The sequence below is a fragment of the Rhopalosiphum maidis genome, chromosome 3, assembly GCF_003676215.2.
Source record: "Rhopalosiphum maidis isolate BTI-1 chromosome 3, ASM367621v3, whole genome shotgun sequence".
Lineage (NCBI taxonomy): Eukaryota > Metazoa > Arthropoda > Insecta > Hemiptera > Aphididae > Rhopalosiphum > Rhopalosiphum maidis.
In genome coordinates, this window is record NC_040879.1 from 53,881,120 (window position 1) to 53,904,686 (window position 23,567).

At 26.7% G+C, this 23,567-nt stretch overlaps 1 protein-coding gene across 1 annotated transcript in view; it reads left to right on the forward strand.

Annotated features, from left to right (window-relative positions):
- LOC113558533 (cytosolic carboxypeptidase 6-like) overlaps positions 1 to 23,567 on the forward strand; it is a 51,218-nt gene that overhangs the window by 14,661 nt on the left and 12,990 nt on the right. The window contains exons 5-10 of the mRNA XM_026964019.1: positions 3,106 to 3,322; positions 6,700 to 6,829; positions 6,898 to 7,012; positions 8,291 to 8,402; positions 11,279 to 11,370; positions 15,807 to 15,917. Coding sequence (XP_026819820.1) covers positions 3,106 to 3,322; positions 6,700 to 6,829; positions 6,898 to 7,012; positions 8,291 to 8,402; positions 11,279 to 11,370; positions 15,807 to 15,917 — 777 coding nt within the window. The remainder of the gene's footprint in view (positions 1 to 3,105; positions 3,323 to 6,699; positions 6,830 to 6,897; positions 7,013 to 8,290; positions 8,403 to 11,278; positions 11,371 to 15,806; positions 15,918 to 23,567) is intronic.

The window sequence follows — 23,567 nt, forward strand, 5'->3', positions numbered from 1 at the left end:
ATAATCAGTTTTTGACTGATGGTATTAAGTTTTGATTGCTTGAGCTTCTAGAAAACGATTTTAAACATTGGAGCTGTTGTTTTAAATAATTTTAGTCTTACTTTAAATGCAAAAATAATTTTAATAGATTAACCCAAAGAGCATAATCACTTAAACCCAGACGATAAACTATTAAGTCGACAACAAATTAGTATTACTCTAAAAATAAAAGCTACTGATGATATTTCATCAAATCCATAAACACTTTGCATGCCGAGTTGAAAAATAATAACGTAGAAACAATAACAGCCGGTGATGTGGCATTATAATTAAAAGATGTATTCGTTATGCATATACATCTGCAGTTCATCCAAAACTGCCTGGAGGTATTAGGTTTTTTTTTATAAGGATGAAATTCATCTGGTAGTAGTGGTAGTAAATTACAACTGGAACACGAATCGTTTAATTTAAAGAAAATAGTACACATTTCAAATAACAACAAACTAAAAACGACCTTATAGTTAAGTTTTATTTGTCAGATAATATTACGTTAATAGTAAACTCGAATCCTTAAGAGGACGCTGTGCCCGCATATTGCGTTGTCTCTGTCTTATACACGCGTAACACAGTTAAAAACTGTTTTGCGCGGGACAACTTTACTCTCTCGATATTTTAATCAAAACAACCAAAATTATAAATCCCATTGGGAAAAACTTTACCTGTGACGTAGCGTTTTAATTTTTTTGATAACACGAATTCAATTAAAGTTATCGGTTTGAGAACTTCAGGTTTTTTTCATTTAATTATTAAAAATTATTGGTTACCACTATCAAAAAAATAGGTAAAGTTCTTCTCGATGCGATTGAAAATTTTGATTATTTTGCTATAAATATCGAGGGGGTAAAGTTGTCGCGCGCAAAACAGTTTTTAACTATGATACGCGTGTATAAGACGGAGACACATGCGGGTATAGCGTCCTCTTAACAAAACGTTTCACGAAAAAAAAATATTTTCTCCGCTGCATGGAAAAACATTGAATCATATTATACATAAAGTGTATGTATAAATATGTAAATAATGTTTTAATTATGTTCCATAATTATATTATAATAATAATAACAGAGGGCGTAATCTAAATGTCCTGAATTTGGTTACATTAGAAAATTGGTCAAAAAATAGTGTACCCGGTTCAAAAACATATATATGTTAAAAACATCTACTTTTCCATTGTTACATACTTAGGACCGTCTCTGCTCTTAGGTAAAAATTTCTAACAGTATGGTTAAAAATTATTTTATGTTATTTTTGAAATATTTTATTAACGAGTGTAATAATATAGATATTCAGTTTGGGAAATACCTAGAAAACTTATCTAGAATACCTAGTTATCTAGATAGAAATTATTTATCTTTTATTTTATCTAGATAATTTTCAACTCATTTATATTTATCTTCATCTAGATAAAATTATAGTTATCTACGAGTACATATCTAGATAATTTATTTTAATGGACTAAAAAAAAAAAATTGAAAATTAAAAATATTATTTAATTAATATTTTTTAATTTTTTAATAAAAACAACTAATAATAGGAAAAGCAAAAATATCTATAAAATTAACTTTATTTTTTTTTCAAATTGAAGCTTTTATTGTAATTATTGAATTAGAGAATGCATTTTCATATGTTTTAACTATTTTATTTTTCAAAATGTTTTAAATGATTTTTTTTATCTAATATATATACTTATATCACTGAATATTTGCAAAATTAAAAATGAAATTATCTGATATTTATCTAGATAAATAAGTAATAATTTTTATCTTTATCTAGATAAATTATTAGTTATCTATTCCCAACACTGATTATGTATAATTCAGCGTTGCTTAAAATATATATATATATATATATATATATTCTCTAATTTATTTTTTATATCGTATTTAATATTAAAAATATGAGTACTTATTGTTTTGATACATATTTCACATTATACGAATACATTACAAAAATTATTTAACAAAATGTTTAGATTAGTTGAATAAAACATAGCGTTGATTTTTTTATGAAAAGATTCACAACTGTTAGCGGTCCTTACTCATGAATATGTAAATGAAGCACACATTTTAAGATAAAAAAAGCTTTTGAATATGTAATTTTCTAAAATGTCATCAGCAAAGCATTCTAATCGATAGTCTGTAACTAAAATAAAAATTAAAAAATCAGTGAAGTAATCATCGACATTAAAAATGAGAGCCCAAAATATGTTTTTAGATATTTACTAATTTCAAAATTTCTATTTTTATATTATATAATTAAATCCATTAATTTAATTTTTCAAATCATACTTATTCCGAATGAAATCGACAACCTTTAAATAGTGCTAAATGCCAAATTTTAAATACGTTAACATGCCAAAAATAGCATAATTATCTTATAATGGTGATTATATTCTTATTTTTACATTTTACTATTTTAAAAACAAAAACAATAAAAAAAGATTCAACTATAAGGTTTCTGGTGATTCTAATAAAATATCAATTAAAAATTACAAACAAATATGAATTTTGCTTTAGGTTTTGTTTTTTCGAATCCAAAAAATTATCGATTTCTCAATCCAAAGAGCACAACTAATAAAAACTCAATGTATTTATTAACTAGTTGCAACTAACTGTATTTCAACGTGTACTTAATTTATTGTCATTACTCCCACACCCACATAGTTTTGTATGAAACACTTCATCTCAAAACATATATAAATTTTAACCCCCTCCCTCCTCGGATAATAAATCACAAACCAGGGACTTCACGGCTATAAGTTGAACTGTTCTATAATATAATAAGAATTAAGAAGTAAATAAATCATTTTCTAACCATCCTTTGTTAATAATAAACATCTGCATTCAAACCTTAACTGGAATATATAATGTTATTAATTTAAAAATTAGTTTCTGCACTTCGAATCTTCTTACTATTTACTGTAAACGCGTGCAGCGTCACTATAATATACGGACCAGCTGCAGAATATAACTTTTGAACTTGAAACGCGAGTCTTAGCTCCGAAGCTCGAACCAAATAAAAATGTAAGACATATGCATTTCCTGTTTTAAGATTTATTGTTTATTTCAGGTATCGCATACCGATCTACAGAGTGCACTACCACCGATCGTTGTACCACGACAACAACTACGTTCTCAGCATATTGTTTTCGTTTGACAAGGACGACGATAGCTATCAATTTTCGTACTCGTATCCATATTCGTACACTCGACAACAAAACTATTTGTCACTGATTGAAAAAAAGAAGCTGCCTTACTTCAAACGCGAACTACTAGGACAATCGATCGTAATACATTTTTAAATTTTGATTTAAATAGAATAGATGCGCGTGGCATGTGTGTATGTGTGTGTGTGTGTGTGTAAGCGGTAATATGCTATTACGTCCAGCTATAGGACATTTTTTATAACGACCGGGACTAAATTAAAATGTGTAAAATTCATTGAAAATAATATTAAAACATGATAATATATATTGTTAATATACATTAAACGTAGTTGACTAACTAAAAGCTATATTATTATGACGTATATTAGTCATTTGATGTCGATAATAACATTATTTTTGTCACTATAGTGCCTTAACTTAAATAGGTATATAACTTTAAAATATAAAATATAATTTTCATATCTAAAAGGAAAGTTCAACTATATTGCCTATCACTTCTTGCTACAAATGTAATTTTCAACGAAAAGGCGCAAAATTGTTTTTAGTACCTTGGTAGTACGTACACACACACACTCATATATATATATATTATATACATTTATAATATAACAAACATGACAAAATTGGATTTTAACTGTCTTATTTCCTATGAAAATTTTCTAAATATTTTTAGTTTATAATATTGTCTTTTTTTTTTTAACTTTATTCATAATAGATACATGATTGTTTCGAGGGAACTTAAACTGCAAAATCATAAAAAAAAACAAAAATTTAAAAAAACATTCTTGTCCACAGTTTTTCCAACACGTCTGTTATTATTATTATGCCATACCGTATTGTTTATGAATACGCTAGTATAATAATATGTAGTACGAGCATTTATATCCAATCTTCATAATCGTTTTAAAAATTTAAAGCAATAATGTTTCGATAAAATCAATGATATCGGCATAAACAAAATGGTAATTAATTTGTGTTTAAAATATGTATTTCTGATATACTATAAGCAAATATATATTAATCACATTTTTCAAATTTTAATTTTGGCACGGGTTTTACGAAATTATTACACTGTAACACGTCTAGCTGTATATCATATTATGCGGTGCCAGTGCGCCATGATTGTGTAAAACAATATGATTATGGTGCGCATTACAGTTACGACTTACGATGAACAATAAAATAATACGTTTCCCGAATAAATGAAAAATATTCGTACTGCAGGATTCAATGCGAAATCATTATGATATAAATCTATATGCATAGCCATTTCGACGGTGTTCAGACGTGAAATCGCGTCGTCAACCATAAAAAAAATAATGCTGCATAACACGTCAACACGAGCGTGAAAATGTTCAATCGACCACGTATTAGGTATATCGAATATATTATAGTGACTTTTGTATTCAATTTTCTGTACATTAGCCTGAAATAGCGTCAACGTAGCGTGTATTCATCGGTAAACCGGGGAATGGCATCAGAAGACAAGAGGGATACAATTATAGTGGTTAAACAGATATCGTTTAGCTCCCCGCAACGAGCTTTAATTTATTGAGTATTACAACCAGTATTTTTTTTTTTAAATTTTTTTTTCTTTAAACATTAATTTTTTGTGTACGTTTTACTAAATATATACTTAATATATTACTAAATGACACTAAAATATCTATCTTATAAAGATACTTACAATTTTGCTCACTTTATAATATTGTGGAAATAGTATTGACTTGATATGTTATTTACGATAATTTTAGTCCACAATATTTCATGGGCTGCTATTATGTAATGTTTAAATGTATAAATCTATTATTAGCAATGTATTGTTTAGATTTTTGTTTAGAGAGAAGTGTTTCACCTCCTCCCTCGCTATATTTTATGACACAATAGATCAACATATTTATCATATTCCCTGCACCTAAAATAAAAAAAAAAAATTACTCCAAGTACCTAGTATATTATTAATCATCGTGAATTCGTGATATCATTTCATATATACATTTATAACGTGATATTAAACATAGTTTTTGTTGATTTTCTACACTTCATATAGATTTAGATGTTAATTTCAAAAAGCATACAATTTCAAAGCATTTATAGTAAATATTAGTCCATGTATTATTATTTTCTACGCAGTGCGCCAAGTACGACGAATATAGTTGAACTAGTTAAAGTTATTTGTTTACCTTTTAGTTATTACGCACATAATATTATTTTATTATATAAATACAGAAAACAAAGTTTAGAAAATCTCTACATATTTAATTTAAAACAAACAACAAATCATCAAACATGAAATCAATATTTTTTTTTCTCTGAGCTGCGTGAAATCTTGTACGAATAGTCTGTAAATTGATTTCTACGTTATGTTTATCTTTTAACGGTCGTATTAGCATTGGTGAAGATATCAAAATGTCGATAAGCTTAACCTTTTGAGTAGGTATATTAGCATAAAAATAATTATATAATAACTTATTATTAGTTATTAGCCTCTGCCCTCTAGTAATTACTATTATAGGTAGGTACTCAATAAAATAAAAATTTACTTGTACAAAAATAACAATTATTTACAATTATAATTTAAATGAAGTGCTTGTTTGAGAAAATATAGACTTTTTCTAGTGCACCTAGGATTTGGTGATAACTGATGAAAATTGCATCAAAACAAAAATTAAATAAAAATAAATCAAAATAATATTCAAAAAAAAAAAAACGGGAAACGATCCATCGTGGTGTAACCAATTTGCATAACCATATCGCCGTGTAACCATAAATTTACTTTACTATTAAAAGGCAATCTTAAAAACCACGCGTTATATGATGAGGCAATAAAAGATTTACCCATTTAACAATAGAACAATAAACGAAATAAAATAAGAAAAACAATTACACCGTCAAAAACGCGTACACAGAGCGTATCTAGGTCAACACACGAAAAGTGAATCACGAATCCAGTCGAGTGAAAATCTAGGAAATACCAAAACACTAATCTAAATATATTATAGTATTATATGTATATACATAATATAAAATATACACTAACCATAAAAACGTAGATATAGTTAAATTTCAAAATTGTATAATTTTTTTTCTATTGTATTTTAAAATAATCATACTATACTGTAGTAGAGCAGGGCTGGCAAATTATTTGAACGTTACGTGCCAAAAATTAACTTTTTTTTCGAGCGTGCCATGAAAAATATTGTAAGAAAAAAATTATTGTAATTTTATTGTATATTTAATGTATTGATATAAAAAAAAGTTTAATTTAGGTGTATAATATAATAACAATACATTGTTAATAATTTATTTTCTCAGTTTGATTTTTTTTTTTTTATATAATACTTGATGCCAATTATTCGTTATTGATATTTGGTTTACAAAAATATTTTTATTTTTCACGTACCACCTTGTGCACGCGTGTCATGGTTTTGCGCCGTCCCTGCTATAAGGCTTTTAAAGTTTTCCATTTTTTTAATTTTTTTTTTTTTTTATTCTAGCAAAACAAAAGATTGGACTTGATTACTATAACTAATCCAAAAAATATGAATCCAACTGAGAAAGTACACGTCGTTGTGATATTAGGAAGAGTGCATGGGTGCGAGACGCCCAGTTCCTATGTTTGTCAAGGTAAATCTTTTATAAAATAATCGCATTCAACTACCAGATTAATTCAAAGTGACGATATTACGGAACAGGAATTATTGAATTTTTGATTAGCAACCATCCAGCCGTGGTACGCCTTCGAAAAAAAGTCGTCTTTCAATTAATACCGATGATGAATCCCGATGGAGTTACTCTAGGAAATTCTAGGTCAGTAACCATATTTTTGTTAACAAGTGAGACGCTCCCAACTTTGTGGAGCCCCAATGGCAGACACTTGATATTTTAAGAGGTCGCCAACCTCGAACCGAGGCCCTATTGAGCCGGAGTATCGTGGATTTATTTATATACATGAGAAAATAGGAGGAAATAATTTAAATCGTGTTGTGGAGATATGTAAAAGTTTAATGTTGTGCCGAGAAAGCCAAACGGCATAAAACTCGGACTTAAATAAATAATCTGGATAATATTGGCGACATATACTGTTAATATAATAACAACAATAATATAATTCTATAATATCTAAAAAAAAAACCTCATGAGAGGGCCCCGACGCTCGTAGACGTCGAGGGTACACATCACAACCATAACTCATTTCGTATAATTTTATTTTATAAGATAGAAAAATGTTGTACTCTCATACCGGCCGGATATAAAATACATACATTACAAACAAAACACAAACACCACGTCATCCGTCGTTGTTGCCCATTCGGCATATCCGCCGGGGAAACGATCATGGGTGCTCTACTCCATAATGATGGTGTGGAACCCTATATCGGAATTTGACGATGGCACTTAATGACCATCTAGTTAGAGCTAAGGAACGGGAGTGGTTTTTATTCCTCAATTTATCGGCAGTTGCTAGCAGCGGTTATCGTCACGCGTAGGGCTTCGCGCACGATAACGGCGTTAACGGAGTAACTGTAGGCGCGCGGCGCGTCACGCTAGGATATTTTTATTTATTAAGATTGTTTAATATACATCTTACGTTACACAAGATATACTGAATATATAATATATTATATTACAATGAATGTTTCTAAAGAGGTATCGCCATTGCTATTTACATTTAGATCACCAATGGATCTGTAGATACATATATATGTGTGATAGCAGTGGTGTGCTCTAGGGGGAGGAGAGTTAAATATCTCCCCCCTCTTTGGCTTCTTTTGTATCTATTTATTTCTCAAAAAAGTATATTTTTTTTTATTATAACGTGGTAATAAGAAAAAAATTCATACTCCCCTTTCACAAAATCTATGCACACCACTCGATGACGATCAATAATTCACATTTGGTCGCTGTATAAGTTATCACAATAAATAATAACCATTATAATGTGATCACAAACATTACGACATAGCGCGTAATCGGAAAAATAATAGCAAACATATTTTTATAATATCATGTAGTTATAAAGGACTATTTTTTCATTTGTATCATATGAAAAATGAAAGTATAAACGAACACTTAAACTCGTTACAGGACCAATTTACTAGGAATCGACTTGAACAGAGCTTGGCACAAAATATCACAGTGGGTTCATCCGATATTGTACGCCGTTCACAATCACTTAATGGAAATCGAAAAGAACGAGGTAAATCACCTATTGTCGCACAGCGATGTAGTCGTGTGACAGACGGGGCAAAAAGGGCGCTTGAAGAATAAAGTTAAATTTTTTTATTATAAATTGATTTATACATCAACATTTCAAGCGATAAAATAATTTTAAAGTTTGACTACAATAATTAAATAACAATCGTTAATGTTAAATCGGCAGTGCTTAATATTTCCACAAACGATAACAATCAATATTAAAAATTCATATAAGTACATTATTTACGTATTTTTCAAGAAGATAATGTCGTGGGTTGCACTAGAGCACTGATCAAATTCATAAGAGGTTTCATGAATTTACAATCTGCAATAAAATATTTAATATGTATATGATAAGTATGAGTTATTTAAAAAGTTTTTTTAAAATACAAAAATTAAAATGTGTAATACTATGTATTGTTTATTGTTGATTATAATGACATATCTTTTTTTCTAAATAAATCCTAAATAGAATAACTCTTAAATCCAAGAAAATTCCAGAGTGCCTAAAATTTTGAAATATTACTATTATTATATATATAATATGTGTGAAACATCTCTTAGATTCTGAGTGAAGCGAAAATTGGAAAATGTATTCATTTTACAACTAAGTGTGTTTTTTTCTGTCTGTCCTGTAACTTTATGGTTTATTTAGAAAAAAACTTTTTAGGTGGTATCTGGCAAACAATTAGATCTAACTTGTATACTTTTGTCAAATAGTTCCCAATACCTTCCAAAATTACCTGCAAAAACTAATCAACAAATTAAGAAAAACGGGTATTATTACACAAAACCAGTGTTTAACAAATAAATTTTGTTTATTTTTGTATAATTCAAAAACGAATAACTATAAATATTTGACATTTTTACTAAGTGTTGTGTTAGCATTTCTGATACATATAATAATATTATAAATATTTTGATTCTTTTTTTGAGCTATTTATAAACATTTAAATTTCTTTCTATAAATAAATATCGAAAATTGTTGCTGAATCAAAAAGTTTAAAAATGTAATACTTAGTTCTTCATAAGTTTTTCTTATAACTGTAATAAAAATATTAAGAATACACAGTCACAATATTTGTTATAAACGTTTAAATTGAAATTGACAAAATTCGTAAATCCTTGAAAATTTGCTAATTATTTTGTAGTTATACATTTGTAAAAAATATTATTTTTGTATTTAAGATTTTAAAATTGTAAGTTAAAAACTATTATATAATATGGTATAAGTATATACTATTATAGGTATTAACTAAATATTCATAATATAATAAATACAATGTTTTCGGCAAAAATTAAATCAACCTACTGTAATATCTAAAAACAACATAAAATATACTTAGTGGTGTAGGCAGTAGGCTATCAAACTGTCTCACTCGGAATCATTTTCACATACAATCATTTGTTGATTTATCATTAAACTCAAATTTAATATATCCATTACAGTGACCCTCTTGCTCACATTTTTCTATATTAACTTAACGAATTAAAAAAACTACTAAACTTTGTAGATACTACAATAATACGAGTATAATATATTATATATTATTTTTATTTTATTTATTTTTTTTTTTTTTTAATATAATATTATTATACAGACTTCAGCGGTCAAAGTTCTTTTATGACACAGAAGTATGTATGCGTTATTTTTTATTTTTTATAGAACCACATATCTATCAATTTAATCTGTTTTGTATCATATATTCATATGGTAAAATGTCATAAAAAAAATAAAATTGTATTTAATATACTCAGTCAATAATATATGAAACGGATTTATAACAAAGCTAGTATACTTATATAGCTTGAAAAAACATTGCAAAGTACATTTAAATCTCTACCCTAAATAGGTACTATAAACAATTTGAAAAAAAAATTCCATCTTTACCACAGTTACGATTTCTTACTATGCCACAGTAAAATATGCAGTATAGACTATAATATTTCATGTAAAAATTTAAAAATATGCAATTATATGATATATGTACCTTTCAATATATCAAATATACCATATAGCAATTTTCAACAAATATAATATGCAAAAAAATATGTAAAAGTGTTAATATTGATTCAAAATAAATTATAAACACTATTAAATGTATACTAAAAATATCTATTTTTCAAAAATATATAGTTACAAAAAATAAATAAAATATATAATGTTACGTAGGTTAATTAATCTAAATATTAAAATTACACTGTATAACAATGATGATTTTAGATATATTTTCAAGTTTTAAAGATCTTCGACGATCTGACAGTATGTTTTTGTAAACCTAAAACGACCACTGTACGTCTACAGAGTTGGCCGGTGCGTACTTAAAGTTAACAATGTCGATAGTTTCTATAGCTTCAGGAAGTCCATTAAATGAATCTGTTTTGCCATCTATTATTTTAGAAATTTTAGACAATACTATATACCCGAAATTGTTGTCCCAAACTTAATACATTCGTGTATATACATATAGTGATATTATGAATATATTAGTTTTTATTTTCCAACGAATTATAGCCGTATAAAGTGTTATGTTTATCTTAGATTGAAAATAAAATAAATATGCCACTAAATCTAGGAACTATCAATATATGCATTTATATTCTCAAAAACGTCAAATACACAAAAATATGCTTATTTGTTATCTAGAGACTTCGCGAATCAAATTTATATCATACTCTGGTATAGTTCTGACTGCGCGAAAAAAATATGCTAAGTCAAAACATCCGAGCTCTAGTCATCATATTGCACTCTACTTACGTTATATTAATAGTTATTAATATACGCTTAATTTTATAGTTAGTTAATCATAGTTTATAAATAAATGTAATTATGTATATACATAATTTTTTTTACACATAATATATGTTTTATTTCAGAACATGGAACTCGATTTGGTAATCGACATGCACGCTCATTCGTCTCTTCACGGTGTATTTACTTACGGGAACGCATACGACGACGTGTACAGGTTAGATGGGGTCTTCTCTAAATTAAATTACACGCCCCGCAGGCCATAAGCTGTTTTAAAAACTTTCGCTGTGTCTATATAAACTTTCGTGACTGTAAGTAAACTCGTATAGTTGAAGTTTTAAATTTATACAGGGTGCATTTTTAATGAAACCGAGAAAACAAAGTTCATTGAGCGTTCTTCGCATTCAAAAGCCAAACCTTTTCGTCTTGCTTTGATAAAACGTGATGCCGGTGGAACAATATAATATGGTGGCAGGATATTATGTATTGTTGTATTGTTATACTTAAGCCGTAAAAATCTCTACGTGATGTATCGTAAAGGAACTCAAACTGATTTCACATCAATAATGGATGGTAAAAATAAATATTGTATATACATACGATGATGTATTATACTATACAAGTACTTGTTATATATCTATAACATTTTTAACACAAATGTTTACTCTAAATTATACATTTACGAATATTTAAGAATTCATAATAATTACCATACTTGTAACAAGCATCCTTCTTGAATATCAAAATTTACAGCATACATTTATACATTATACATATAAATCGAGTTACATACTGTAATTACATTTTGTTCTTTTACATGATATATGTATGTATATCATATTATCAGTTATCAGAGGTGTAAAATTTTACAGTAAAAGTATAATTTTTAAGTTATATTCATACCGAATATTTTTAGATTTTGAACGGCTTTTGATGTTGGTGTATACTGTACCTATAACCATGTATCATTTTGTATCGTTTTATGTGTGGCCGGCACTCTGATATCACCTTCAGGAGTAAATTTACTCTATTTTATTGATATTTTGAAGGAACAAAAATAAAAAATTCTTACTAATTATTTTTCAAAATTATTGAGAAAAACAATGATTAAAGAAAAGCTGGAATTTTTTGTTATGGTGAAAAAATGAAAATGTTAAAAATATTTTGACTTTTATGTGTCAATAATTGAATTTTAAATTTTCAACTATTTAATTAGTCTTTTTTCGATTTATGTTTTTTTTAACGTTTTCCTACTCGGTGACTATTTAAGAAATATGACCACCATCGCGATTATTCATTATCTTTTTATTTATAAAAGTGTGACATTTTGCTTCATAACTCAAATTTAATTTGCATTATTTATTTAAATATAATTTATTTACAAAAGTATAATTTTCGCGATATTTCTGATAGTTGTATGCATACTTGAAATAAATAGGTTCAGTGGCTCACTAGTTAATGAATCGCGTACAAAAACAAGGAAATATACAAATGGGTAAATTCTGCTTCACATATATTACACTGTCGCGGCATGGTTTTTTTTTTTTTATGTAGCTCGCGTCATGCCGCTGATTAAATATATAATCAATTATCTTTAGAAATATAGGCTGACAGACCGTCTCCACTAGGAATCGTTTTTCGCATGCAGTGATTTATCATTGAATTAAAATTTAACACATCCCTTACAGTGACTTACTCAATTAAGGAATACACTCAACAACTACTATACAGCAAATCAACTTCCCAAGTGTTTTTTAACATTTTTATTATTAAGTATTTAAAATGTATTAAATACTATTATTGTTAAGATCAAATCAACTGTAAAAAAAAAAAAATGCTCTCTCTTAATTTACAAACAAATCATACGCCCACTACTCGCCTACGCATGCCCAATTTGGAGTAACTGCGCATCCTTGCACATAAAAAAAATGCAAACGGTCCAAAATAAAGTCCTAAGAATAATTATAAACGCTCCGTGGTTCGTTAAAAACGCAAATCTCCACAAAGATGACTTTCTAATACAAAATATCGAAGATCATATAAAAACCATAGCAAAAAATTTCTATAAATTCATCAAGTGCAATCCATTATAATCTTATCACTCACCCAACTCAACGTCGATTAAAACGAGGTCATCCATACGACCTCGTACGCTAAACCACCTTCATAACACTCAAATCTTCATACTACACATGCGCTTCCAATGCGCTCTAAAACGCTATTCACTCCGTTATACTTAGTTTTAACAATTATAAATATTAGTATTTTATGTAAACATATTTTTACTTCTGTAATTTATATTTTAGATATATTTATCCCTTAGTTCTTGTATAAAAATTATTTATAATCCTCTCGTTAATATGCTAAAACTATTGTAATTTGCCTAAATATCCATAGATATAGACAGCCTATGACTAGGAATGTCTTATTTGTACTAAATAAAAAAAAATTATTGTTAAGATAGTATAAAAAAATCTGCAATTTAATAAACTATAATGAAAGTATTAATTTAGCGATTTGTTTAATCGTTATTTGCATATACTAGGGTCTATGGTTATTTGTTAACATTAATTTAGTCGCAAAAACCGTTCTTATATATTTTTTAACCAAAAAAAAAAAACGGTAAATAAGTTCTAAAAAACCACTAAAAATTCGATTCTTAAAACAAATTTTTATTATAATGACTGGTGAAGTTTCAGCTCTACATTTGCACATAATTTCTGGTTTTAATGGTTCGGTTATATTCCACATAATATAATAGCCTTACTTCGGAGACTGCATACAATTTCCACGAGCCATAATGGTTTGGTTAAATACGTCTGGTTATATATGGTACGCTCGTTGGTTTTTAATGTATTCCAGCTCGATTTGATTATAACCCGAAGGCTATAATGAATTAGATAGTATTAACCTCATAAACTTTGGAATACCCATTACCCATATTTCACTATCAATCACTGACGTATAATTATTACATCATAAATCAAAAATACTAAATGTAATCAACGATATTAACTCCCGTATTCAAATACTTATCAACGAAAATATCTATTTGCTCAAATGAATTTTTCAACACAAATCGATTACCTCACAATATTCTATAGAATTTTATAGAACAATATTATTAATATTCAATGTTTAAATTTGAGTTTTTTTGTTTTGTATTTTTGGGTTCTAAACTTTTATTAGAACCTGCGCATTTGTTTCAAGCAAATTATAATATATGTATTATATTTAGCTTTAAAGTAATCTTTTTTTTAGATAATACATTCAAAATTTAATATTTATAACATAAAATATAACCAATATTGATAATATTAATATTTAATTGACTTTAAAGTTTTAACCTTTGTTTAATTATTCGCGAAAATCGATTATCCACACCTATCCCTTAGTTTCAATTAGTGCGAATAATTTACGCTGTGTTGTAAGTAATTAATTTTTGTTTTTTATCTCTAGTAGTTTCGTTTATTAAAGATATTTCTACTGTTGTAACCATCACTTGGAAGTATAATAAATAATTACAAAATATCAACAACAAAAAAATCTCATCAAACTGTTCTATTTCTATACCTAGGTATTAACGTATTAATATATTATCGTTTCTGCACATTTTGATACATCAGAATTAACCCAAAAACTTCTGTTAAATTGACGAGGTAAATAATTTATATATAGCCGGTAATATACTTATATAGGTAATTATAACGTATCGATTTTGTTTAAATAAACTATAAATTAAATAATCAGAGAACGATAAAGTTAGACTGTTGTATTTCTCTTTAATCCATTAATGAGAAAACTTTAAACACGATTTTTTGGATTTACGCGTTAATTGGTTAATTTCCTATGGATTAGTAATTTAATACCTACGTGGTTTTAAGACAATAAGTGAAAAAAGACAGAATAATCTCACCTCAGCATAAGTCAGTAATCGGTATTGTTTTATAGTATTTAATTTAAAAGTTCGATTGATTATTGTGTCCATAAACTTTTTAAATTGTTCAGTGTTATTTTCTATTAAGTAGTTTTTCACAGTTTTTGGAACAGTTCTGAAAAGTTTCTAAAAAAATATTAGTTTTAAAAGTATGCCTACAGCCCTAGCTAAATTTACAATTCGTAAAAATGATCGATTTCTAATCTCTACACGTATCACACGAGTATAATATTCAAATATGAAAACTATACATGGTAACTTTTCTGTAAAACAAATACTAAAGTGCTATTGTTTCGTTTTAATCTAAAAATTGTCCCTGTCATAGATAAAATATACATTTTTAAGCCTAATATTTATTATTTGAATTTAAAATCCATCCTTCGATACTCTTTATTTATCTACTCTTGTAGATAATATATGCTTACATCTATTAAACTATATTACTTATGTGATTTTTTTTTTATCATCCCTCAGTTTCAGATCACTTATAACTTAGTGTTTATGTATATTTATGATTTTTAATTTAATTATTTCGTAGAAAATAAAAAAATACGTCGAAGTGGTCACTATTTAAAATGCTTTATTTTGTTCAGTTGAAATAAGAAATGTGACTGTACATAATTAACTGAAAGAACAATTTTCGACGCACATCTTTGACACAAATACGATAAAAATATAATAGTAATTATCAAAACTAATACAACATTTTTTTTCAGGTACGAAAAACATATATTGTTTCCGAAATTGTTATCCCAACATATTGAAGGTTACGAACAAGCGCATTCAATTTGCAACAGAGATTTTAAAAAATGCGGAACGTCACGGAGGTAAATATATTATATTACACAATATACCTATACTTTTCCTTATCATATTGAAAGATATTAATATATTTTGTATTTATATAATTTAATTATTTCATTAATCAAGATAAAACGCAACCAAGTAATTAGTTTTAGTTTTTATTTCGGATAAATTACGGTAGTTGATACTGTATAGGTATAGTATTTTTTTTAAATAAATCAACTTGTCTTTACTAACCAAAATTGATGTTACGAAATTACGTTGATATAATATTATAATATACTTACTTAAAAATAAAACACCATTCGTTCAAATATAACAAATGTAAATAACACGAATCTTAAAATTCACAAAAGCTTTAAAAAAAAGTAGGTATTTTAATATTAGGAGTATGTTGTTTTTAATATTAAAATATTAACACATCCCAACAATATCAATGTTAAGTAAAAAAAAAAAAATAATAATAATAATAACTCGAGTTTTTCGGTATAAATTATACACCTATTTAGTCCGGATAGAAGCGGTGAATATTATTGAGTTTAACTCGGTGAGCCGAACTATATTTTGTTAGATTAAGTATTAATCTTAATTATTCTAACCTATTTTAACGGATAATGGGCTAGTAAAAGTCCTAAGCCTCGGTAGACTGAGCCATTATACTTCCTAAGTTTAATTGAATAATATGTTATATATTTTGAGTGTTGAACCGGTCATCGGAAATATTATCTCAAACCTAATATTTGTAATTTGGGAGCGTTAGGATCTTTACAACGGAATACATTATATTATAATATAATAATACCTGGTGGATTCAAAAAGAAGAAAAATATAAGCAAGTACTTGCGATGTTTAAAAAGTTTGGACTGATAATTAAAAACGCAACCGGAGAAGTCACACTGCTATCTCATCTAGGTCACTGTAATGGATATGTTAAATTTGAATTCAACAATAAATCAATGTATACCGCGATGAAAAATGATTCTAAGCAGAGACTTTACTAGGCCTGTCAGTCTTTACTTGTGAGGATATTTTATTATAAGTTTATATTGCTATAAATAATTTATTTTTCTATAAGCGTACAGTGAAAAATGTATTTAACGGACACCAGTCGCAGGACCGTTAAAAGTTTCCGTTGTATGTAATAGAAAGGTTTCGTTACAGAGTATATTCAGGCCAACATGCGCTGAAATACCTATCTTTTAGTCGGGACTTTATAATTTTAAAATTAAATCAGATTTTAATTTACCTAATACAATAAGTTGAACTAATTTTTGTTATTATCATATCTGTAGTTTTAATTGACTTATTAAATCAATGCTGCGGAACGGCATAAGTTACATGACTTAAAAAAAGTTTAGAAAATATTATTTTATATAATAAATTATGTTGTAAAGATTCAAGCCTTTACGGATAGTATTTTTTTAATTACAACAAAATAACAAACATAATTATTTTTTGTTTAAAATCCAATATCAGCAAAACCTTAATTAGGACAATTAGGAATGATAAAAAAACACAAAATATGATGAAATTTATATCAAACCTGGAACAAACTAATATAAATATTTGATAAAATAAAATTCAAGCCTACATTTATTTAATTTTAACTTTAACAAAAAAAAAAAACAAAATTGATTTTATCAAAATCTAGTTTAGTGAAAACATCCACGTTTTTCATTAATTTCATTTTTTTCTCTGATTATTTTTTAAGTTATTTGGAATTCTTTTTTAAATTGCTAAGCACTAACTAGATATTATAATTTACTACCAAAAACCACACTCAAAGTTGAATATTAAACATTTTCACTCCGAAATTTGGTAATAAACGTAAAAAACACAAATACATTAACCGCTCAAAATATAAAATGTGTATATTTTAATTATTTATTTTTTATTAAATCATAATAATAATTTAACAATTATTTATAATTTTATTGAACAATTATATATATTATATTAATTATTCGTTTTCTTAAACATGTATACACCGATTCATGTATGGTTGTGGTTGTGTTTGAAGATGGGATTATTTTTGCGGCCGGTATACTTTAATTTTTGCAAGTCTTGCTAAAATATGAAAAATGGTCGGGGGATACCTCTGCCTGACCACCATGTTTTTTTATTTGATATATCGAATCCAAAAAATCAAATTATTTTTATCGGGTGCACGATGAAGGTGACCCATTTCGTACGGAAATTTAACCTCTGCGAAATAAAATGAAATCTAAATTTAGTCTTCAATCGCTGGTAAAGTTATGTAGGTATTAAAGCCTTCGCCCTTGGAATCGCATCAGACATCAATACAACGAATGCGTAGGTATATTACTGCTGTATTTGCATAATTGTATACTAATTAATATTATATATAATGTACACTACTTGTGACCACTATATTTGCACATTTACTTGTACATAAAAGGAATCGCAGTAAAACCCACCCGTACAAATATGTACACTCGTGTGTGTGTGAGACGACATAAATATTATATTATTAGGTCAATCTAATCCTCGTACACGAGCTATACGTATCCACGAACTTTAAATCATATGTAAATAAAATATTCGTCCCACCTTTACGTATAGACGTATCTTACGTCACGTGGGATTTACCTAGCAAATGCGGGTGGGTACTAGGTATTATACTGTAATGTATAAAGAACGCTTCTGGCGGTCTCTAGAAGTACATAATAATATGCGTGGTTAAAAAGAAAAATCTCCGTTCGTAAGACTAATAAGTCTTTCACATTAACGTGATGGGTGAAGGTGACAGGCAAATTTGGGGGGAGGGTGGAGTGGTGGTTGGATCACCACGGGTGGCAAGCTTTTGAGAACACTATAATATTTTCAAGGTGTGTTTAAAGCTTCCTAAGTTTTACAGTGTTAAAACATAAAATTGTTTAAAGAAAATTGAAATGATTTCCAATTCATTTTTTTTTCAATTCAGTTGAAGCAGATTTAGATATACAAAGTTATTCAACAAGCATAAGTAATATTCACAATAGTTCAGTAATTCAAAATCTGGTTTTTATAATTATTATATATTGTTAAACTTCTGTTTTTCAATGACAACTCCCTTTCCTATTATTAATTCTTTAGTGCAAATTTTTTTTTAAATTATGACGCATCAAATCGAAATTCAAACGAAAGTTTTTAAGTTAATAAACTTTGTATAATAAGAATATTTTTTCCATACTAATGGTTTTAGAAAATATAGGTCTATGATAATTTTAAAGTTTTAAATTTATATTAATAATAATATAAATAACAATAATTTATAAAGATGGTCCTAGTATAATTAATAAGAGATCCAATATTACTTATCTTTATTTTATGTTTAACCATTTTTAAAGACTATTATTATTCTTAAGATACTCGTAAAAATTTTAATGACTGAAAATCTACTCGTTTGAATTTTGAATTAAGTACATCAACATTATCAAAAAAATTCATCCAACAAATAATTAAAATTAAAAAATAAGTGTTCAGAAGTTTTTTTTGTCACAGCATACTGCTTCAGTAATACACAATATCTCAAGAATTTGAATTATGGTCAACATTTTTTAAGAATATTTAAAAATTTTAAAAATCGAAATTTTAATAAATTTATTATTACTATGAAAAATATGTATAAAATATAAATATACTTAAAACCGATAATCGCGAATTATATTGTAAACATATATTATAATACTATTTTATACTGACGTAGGATAAAAGTTACAACTTGCAAGTGCTTGTTTGCTCGTTCTAATGGAAACGTTAGTGTTCAGTTAATATAATACAACAGATTTTCAATAGGCATCATGGTAAATGTCTCACATTTACGCTTATGTTGATCCGCGCATCGTCATCGCCATAACAACAATTCCCATTCAATTTTCATTGTTAATTACACAGCCTGTGCTATTAGTATTGTATTCTAGAATTGCTACTGAAATATTATTATTACTTTCTACTTGTGCATGTTTTTCGATGATTCTTTATTCGGTCCGACGTTTCTCCGTCAACAAAATATTTAATAAACGTTAATAACTTCAGTTTTAAACTTTCCGACAGACGTAAGAGAGTATATAATAAAAGACTGTGCCGAACGTAATATTCTGTTAGATACAAATTTCTCAACTAAACTATCTTACACATAATAATTATTACGCCGGGACTTGCTTGAATAAAGGTAACATCGCCGCAAGCATATCGTTATTTATATTTTATGGACTATAATTATTATAGCAGTCTATCCTACAGACTAATATACAGTAAGTGTTATTTTTTTTTTTCGTATATAACTTTATATTATAATTTATAAGTATTACATTGAATTCAATAAAAGTTCCTGTTTAGATTTTCTTACTTTTCAATGGCTTCTGCAGTTGAAATAATTAAAAATTCTACATTGTTTGAATAATTATTCGTACACGGTATACTATATAGAATAGAACTGTACCTACTCACTATAGAGTGTTTTAAAAGTTTCAAAAGACTATTATTATTTGGTACTGCTGCAAATCAGTAAATCGAGTCTAGTTGTGACTTGCGTCTTTTGGGCTGTGACATAATATACCTGTTGATATAACGAAATTTAAAAATAATCTGCTCTACAGTTTACGCTAATTTGTTTTAATTTTTAACAGAAAAAAATGTATGAAGAATCTTGTAATAAACGTTCAAACTTTTCGTTATTAAATTAAACAGTTTTTCGATAATACAATATAACTGCAAAATGATTTTCAAAATGACATAAATTTATTGAATTTATTTTAGTTTTAAACTTAAGAAGTTAATAAAAAAAACGAAAAAATATATTTTTAATTGGGGTATAAATAACTTACGAGAAACCTTCTATTAAAATTTTCTACCCAAGAACAAAAATTTGATTAAAAATCGAAAATTTAAAATATTATCTAACATAGCACAAAAATCCAACCTATGAATCACAATTACAAAACCTTGAAAACTTAACACAAAGATTCTTATAAATTTCTCACATAGCAAGTAAAAATATCAAAATTAAATGGTCACAAAATATTTTTATATGCATTTGATATTAGAATGTTGGTGATTTTCTATGATTTAAAAATTAAATACAAGATTACTCATGTTTTTTCACCTATAAAAAAAAATTTACCGAAAGTCACATAAGTAGCAAATACTGTTTATAAGCGTTTGAAGTTCAAATTTTTCATTAGATATTTAATCGTAAGAATTTCCTCTCAACATTTTTTACTCAGTAAAATACGTTGAAAATGTGATACGAATGTCCTTATAAATTGTTATGATAAATATTTAAAAATATTAAAGATACAAAAGAATAATTATTTATATGCATTTGATGTTCAAATTTTGACAAAATTTAAAAATTAAAATACATTAAAATCACAAATATTTATGAATTATTTTGTAGTTAACAATTTATAAATTTTTCGATTTTTAAAGCTGACTTAAAATGTATGCAAGGTTGCTCATGATATAGCTATATGTACAGTTTATAGTTAATATTTAAACTTAAATATCTAAAAAATTACGTATATTATGTATTTTACTATACACAACATTTATACCATAAACCTATCGTATTTAACATACTGGTTTACGATACAAGGTGATTTTGACTCAAAAGTTATAATATCACAAGCTATATTTCATAATAATATTATGTAATTTAATAACACATTATGTTTTTTTTAATATACACAACCTAGTTATTAAATTTATTTAATTTTTGATAACATGATATGTGAATATAGTTTTTCCGACAATAATGCATTTATTTTAATATTAGAATTATTTTAATTAATATACATGTTTATCATATTATATCGACTTGTATAATTAAAATGTAATAACATCTTTCTATAAATACTGTAAAAAAAATATATATTCATAATAAAAATAGATACCTTAAAATAAATCAAAAATGTAATTAAGTTTAGTAAATTTTTATGTAAAAAAAAATAATACATAAAAGTTTTAAGTTCCCACGAATAATGATTTTAAATTATAACAAAATAATTAACATCGTTAAATAATATTATAATTAATCATAATTTAGTCAAATTTTTAACTTCAATGCATATAAAAAAAATTGTGCCACATATTTTATACACATATAAAAACAATTAATGTGTGAGTAGTTTTATATTTTCAAGAATTTTGACTCAACGAATAATTTATGGAAAACAAACTAAAAAAAAAAATAAAAATTTTTATCATGTAATAAAAATGGTAATATAAACATTTTGTGAAAATGTCAAGTATCTACTATTACTTTTATTTGAAATATAACAAAATATCAAAAATTGTTTGAGGAAAAATAATTATTTTATGGTTTAATATCCAATATCGTAAAAATGTAGGCTTCAAATTCTCATAAAATTGTATTTGCCTTAGGTGAAATCATTTTTTCTGCATAAGTTGAAAAACGTATAATAATGTATTTTGTATCAAATTTTCATATCTTTGGTATAAAAAAAAATGTTATGAATTTCTGACTATAAAATAATTTAATGTGTTATATGTTCAACCATTTTTACCCTGTAAATTATAATTTTTATCGACATTTATATAAAAAAATGTGTATTAAAAAAAAAATCAAAAATTTCTCATGTTTATAAATAGATCAAAAAGAATTGAAATATTTTAAAAAGTTGATCGTAAACAGAAAATAATAATTCAAACATTTAGTGAAAATTTAAATTATCTGCGGTTATTTGTTTTTGAGTTATACAAATACAAATAGCATACATATTTTGATACACAATTGATTTATCATTAATTAGTTTTGGACCGTGGTCTCAAAAGGGTTAAGGATTGAAAGAGGTGTGTGGGTGTGTGGGTTAGAGTGCAGAGGATAAAAGTAAAAGTATAGATTTGTACCTATACAACAAGTGTGTTATTTTTGAGTAGGTTTATAATAACATATAAGTATAACTATTTAAACTATTAAACGGCAACCGCAGAATGTCGCCGGTTCGTCTAAGCCACATCGTCTAAACTGTGCAGAAAACGCACCACCACAGATGCTCGTGTATGGTGGCTATATTGTATAGACAAAACAATAACGCAAAACGTGATGAATGAACTTGTAGGATATTTTAGGCATAAATAATTGGCTTTTTTGTGAAAAAAATATTATTCTATAGGTGTACAACTGCCATAAGATTATACGCATAATATTATATTAAGCGTTAATAGTTTAATACGTAAAATAAAATGTTCGTATGTTATTTTATAATTTATCTTCTTATTAAAATCCTCGGCAATTTACGCATGACGTTCAAACGAACGGAGGAAAATAATGTTTGGATTATAATAATTACGCCCAAGAAATCCTTCCCGCGGCGAGTTTCGCAGACGGGCAAGATGCGAGGTAGACACAGCACTCGGTGTATAAAGTGTATATCGCCTGGACATCGATTAATAGGTACGCCTTGGCCATTGTTGATACAATATATTATAATAATTAATAATGTGTGCGCGCATTTTTTTTTTTTTTTTTTTTGTTTTTTTGGCAATTTTTCGATCGAGTTCACAGGATCGACGGCCACTTATGAAATTATTTTATGGATATAGTCCTCGCAGACTTCTTGTTTTTTTTTTATGTTAATTTTAATTTATGCCGGAGTTTTATTTTTATTTTTATATTAAATTATTTTAATATCTAAGGTTTGAAAACA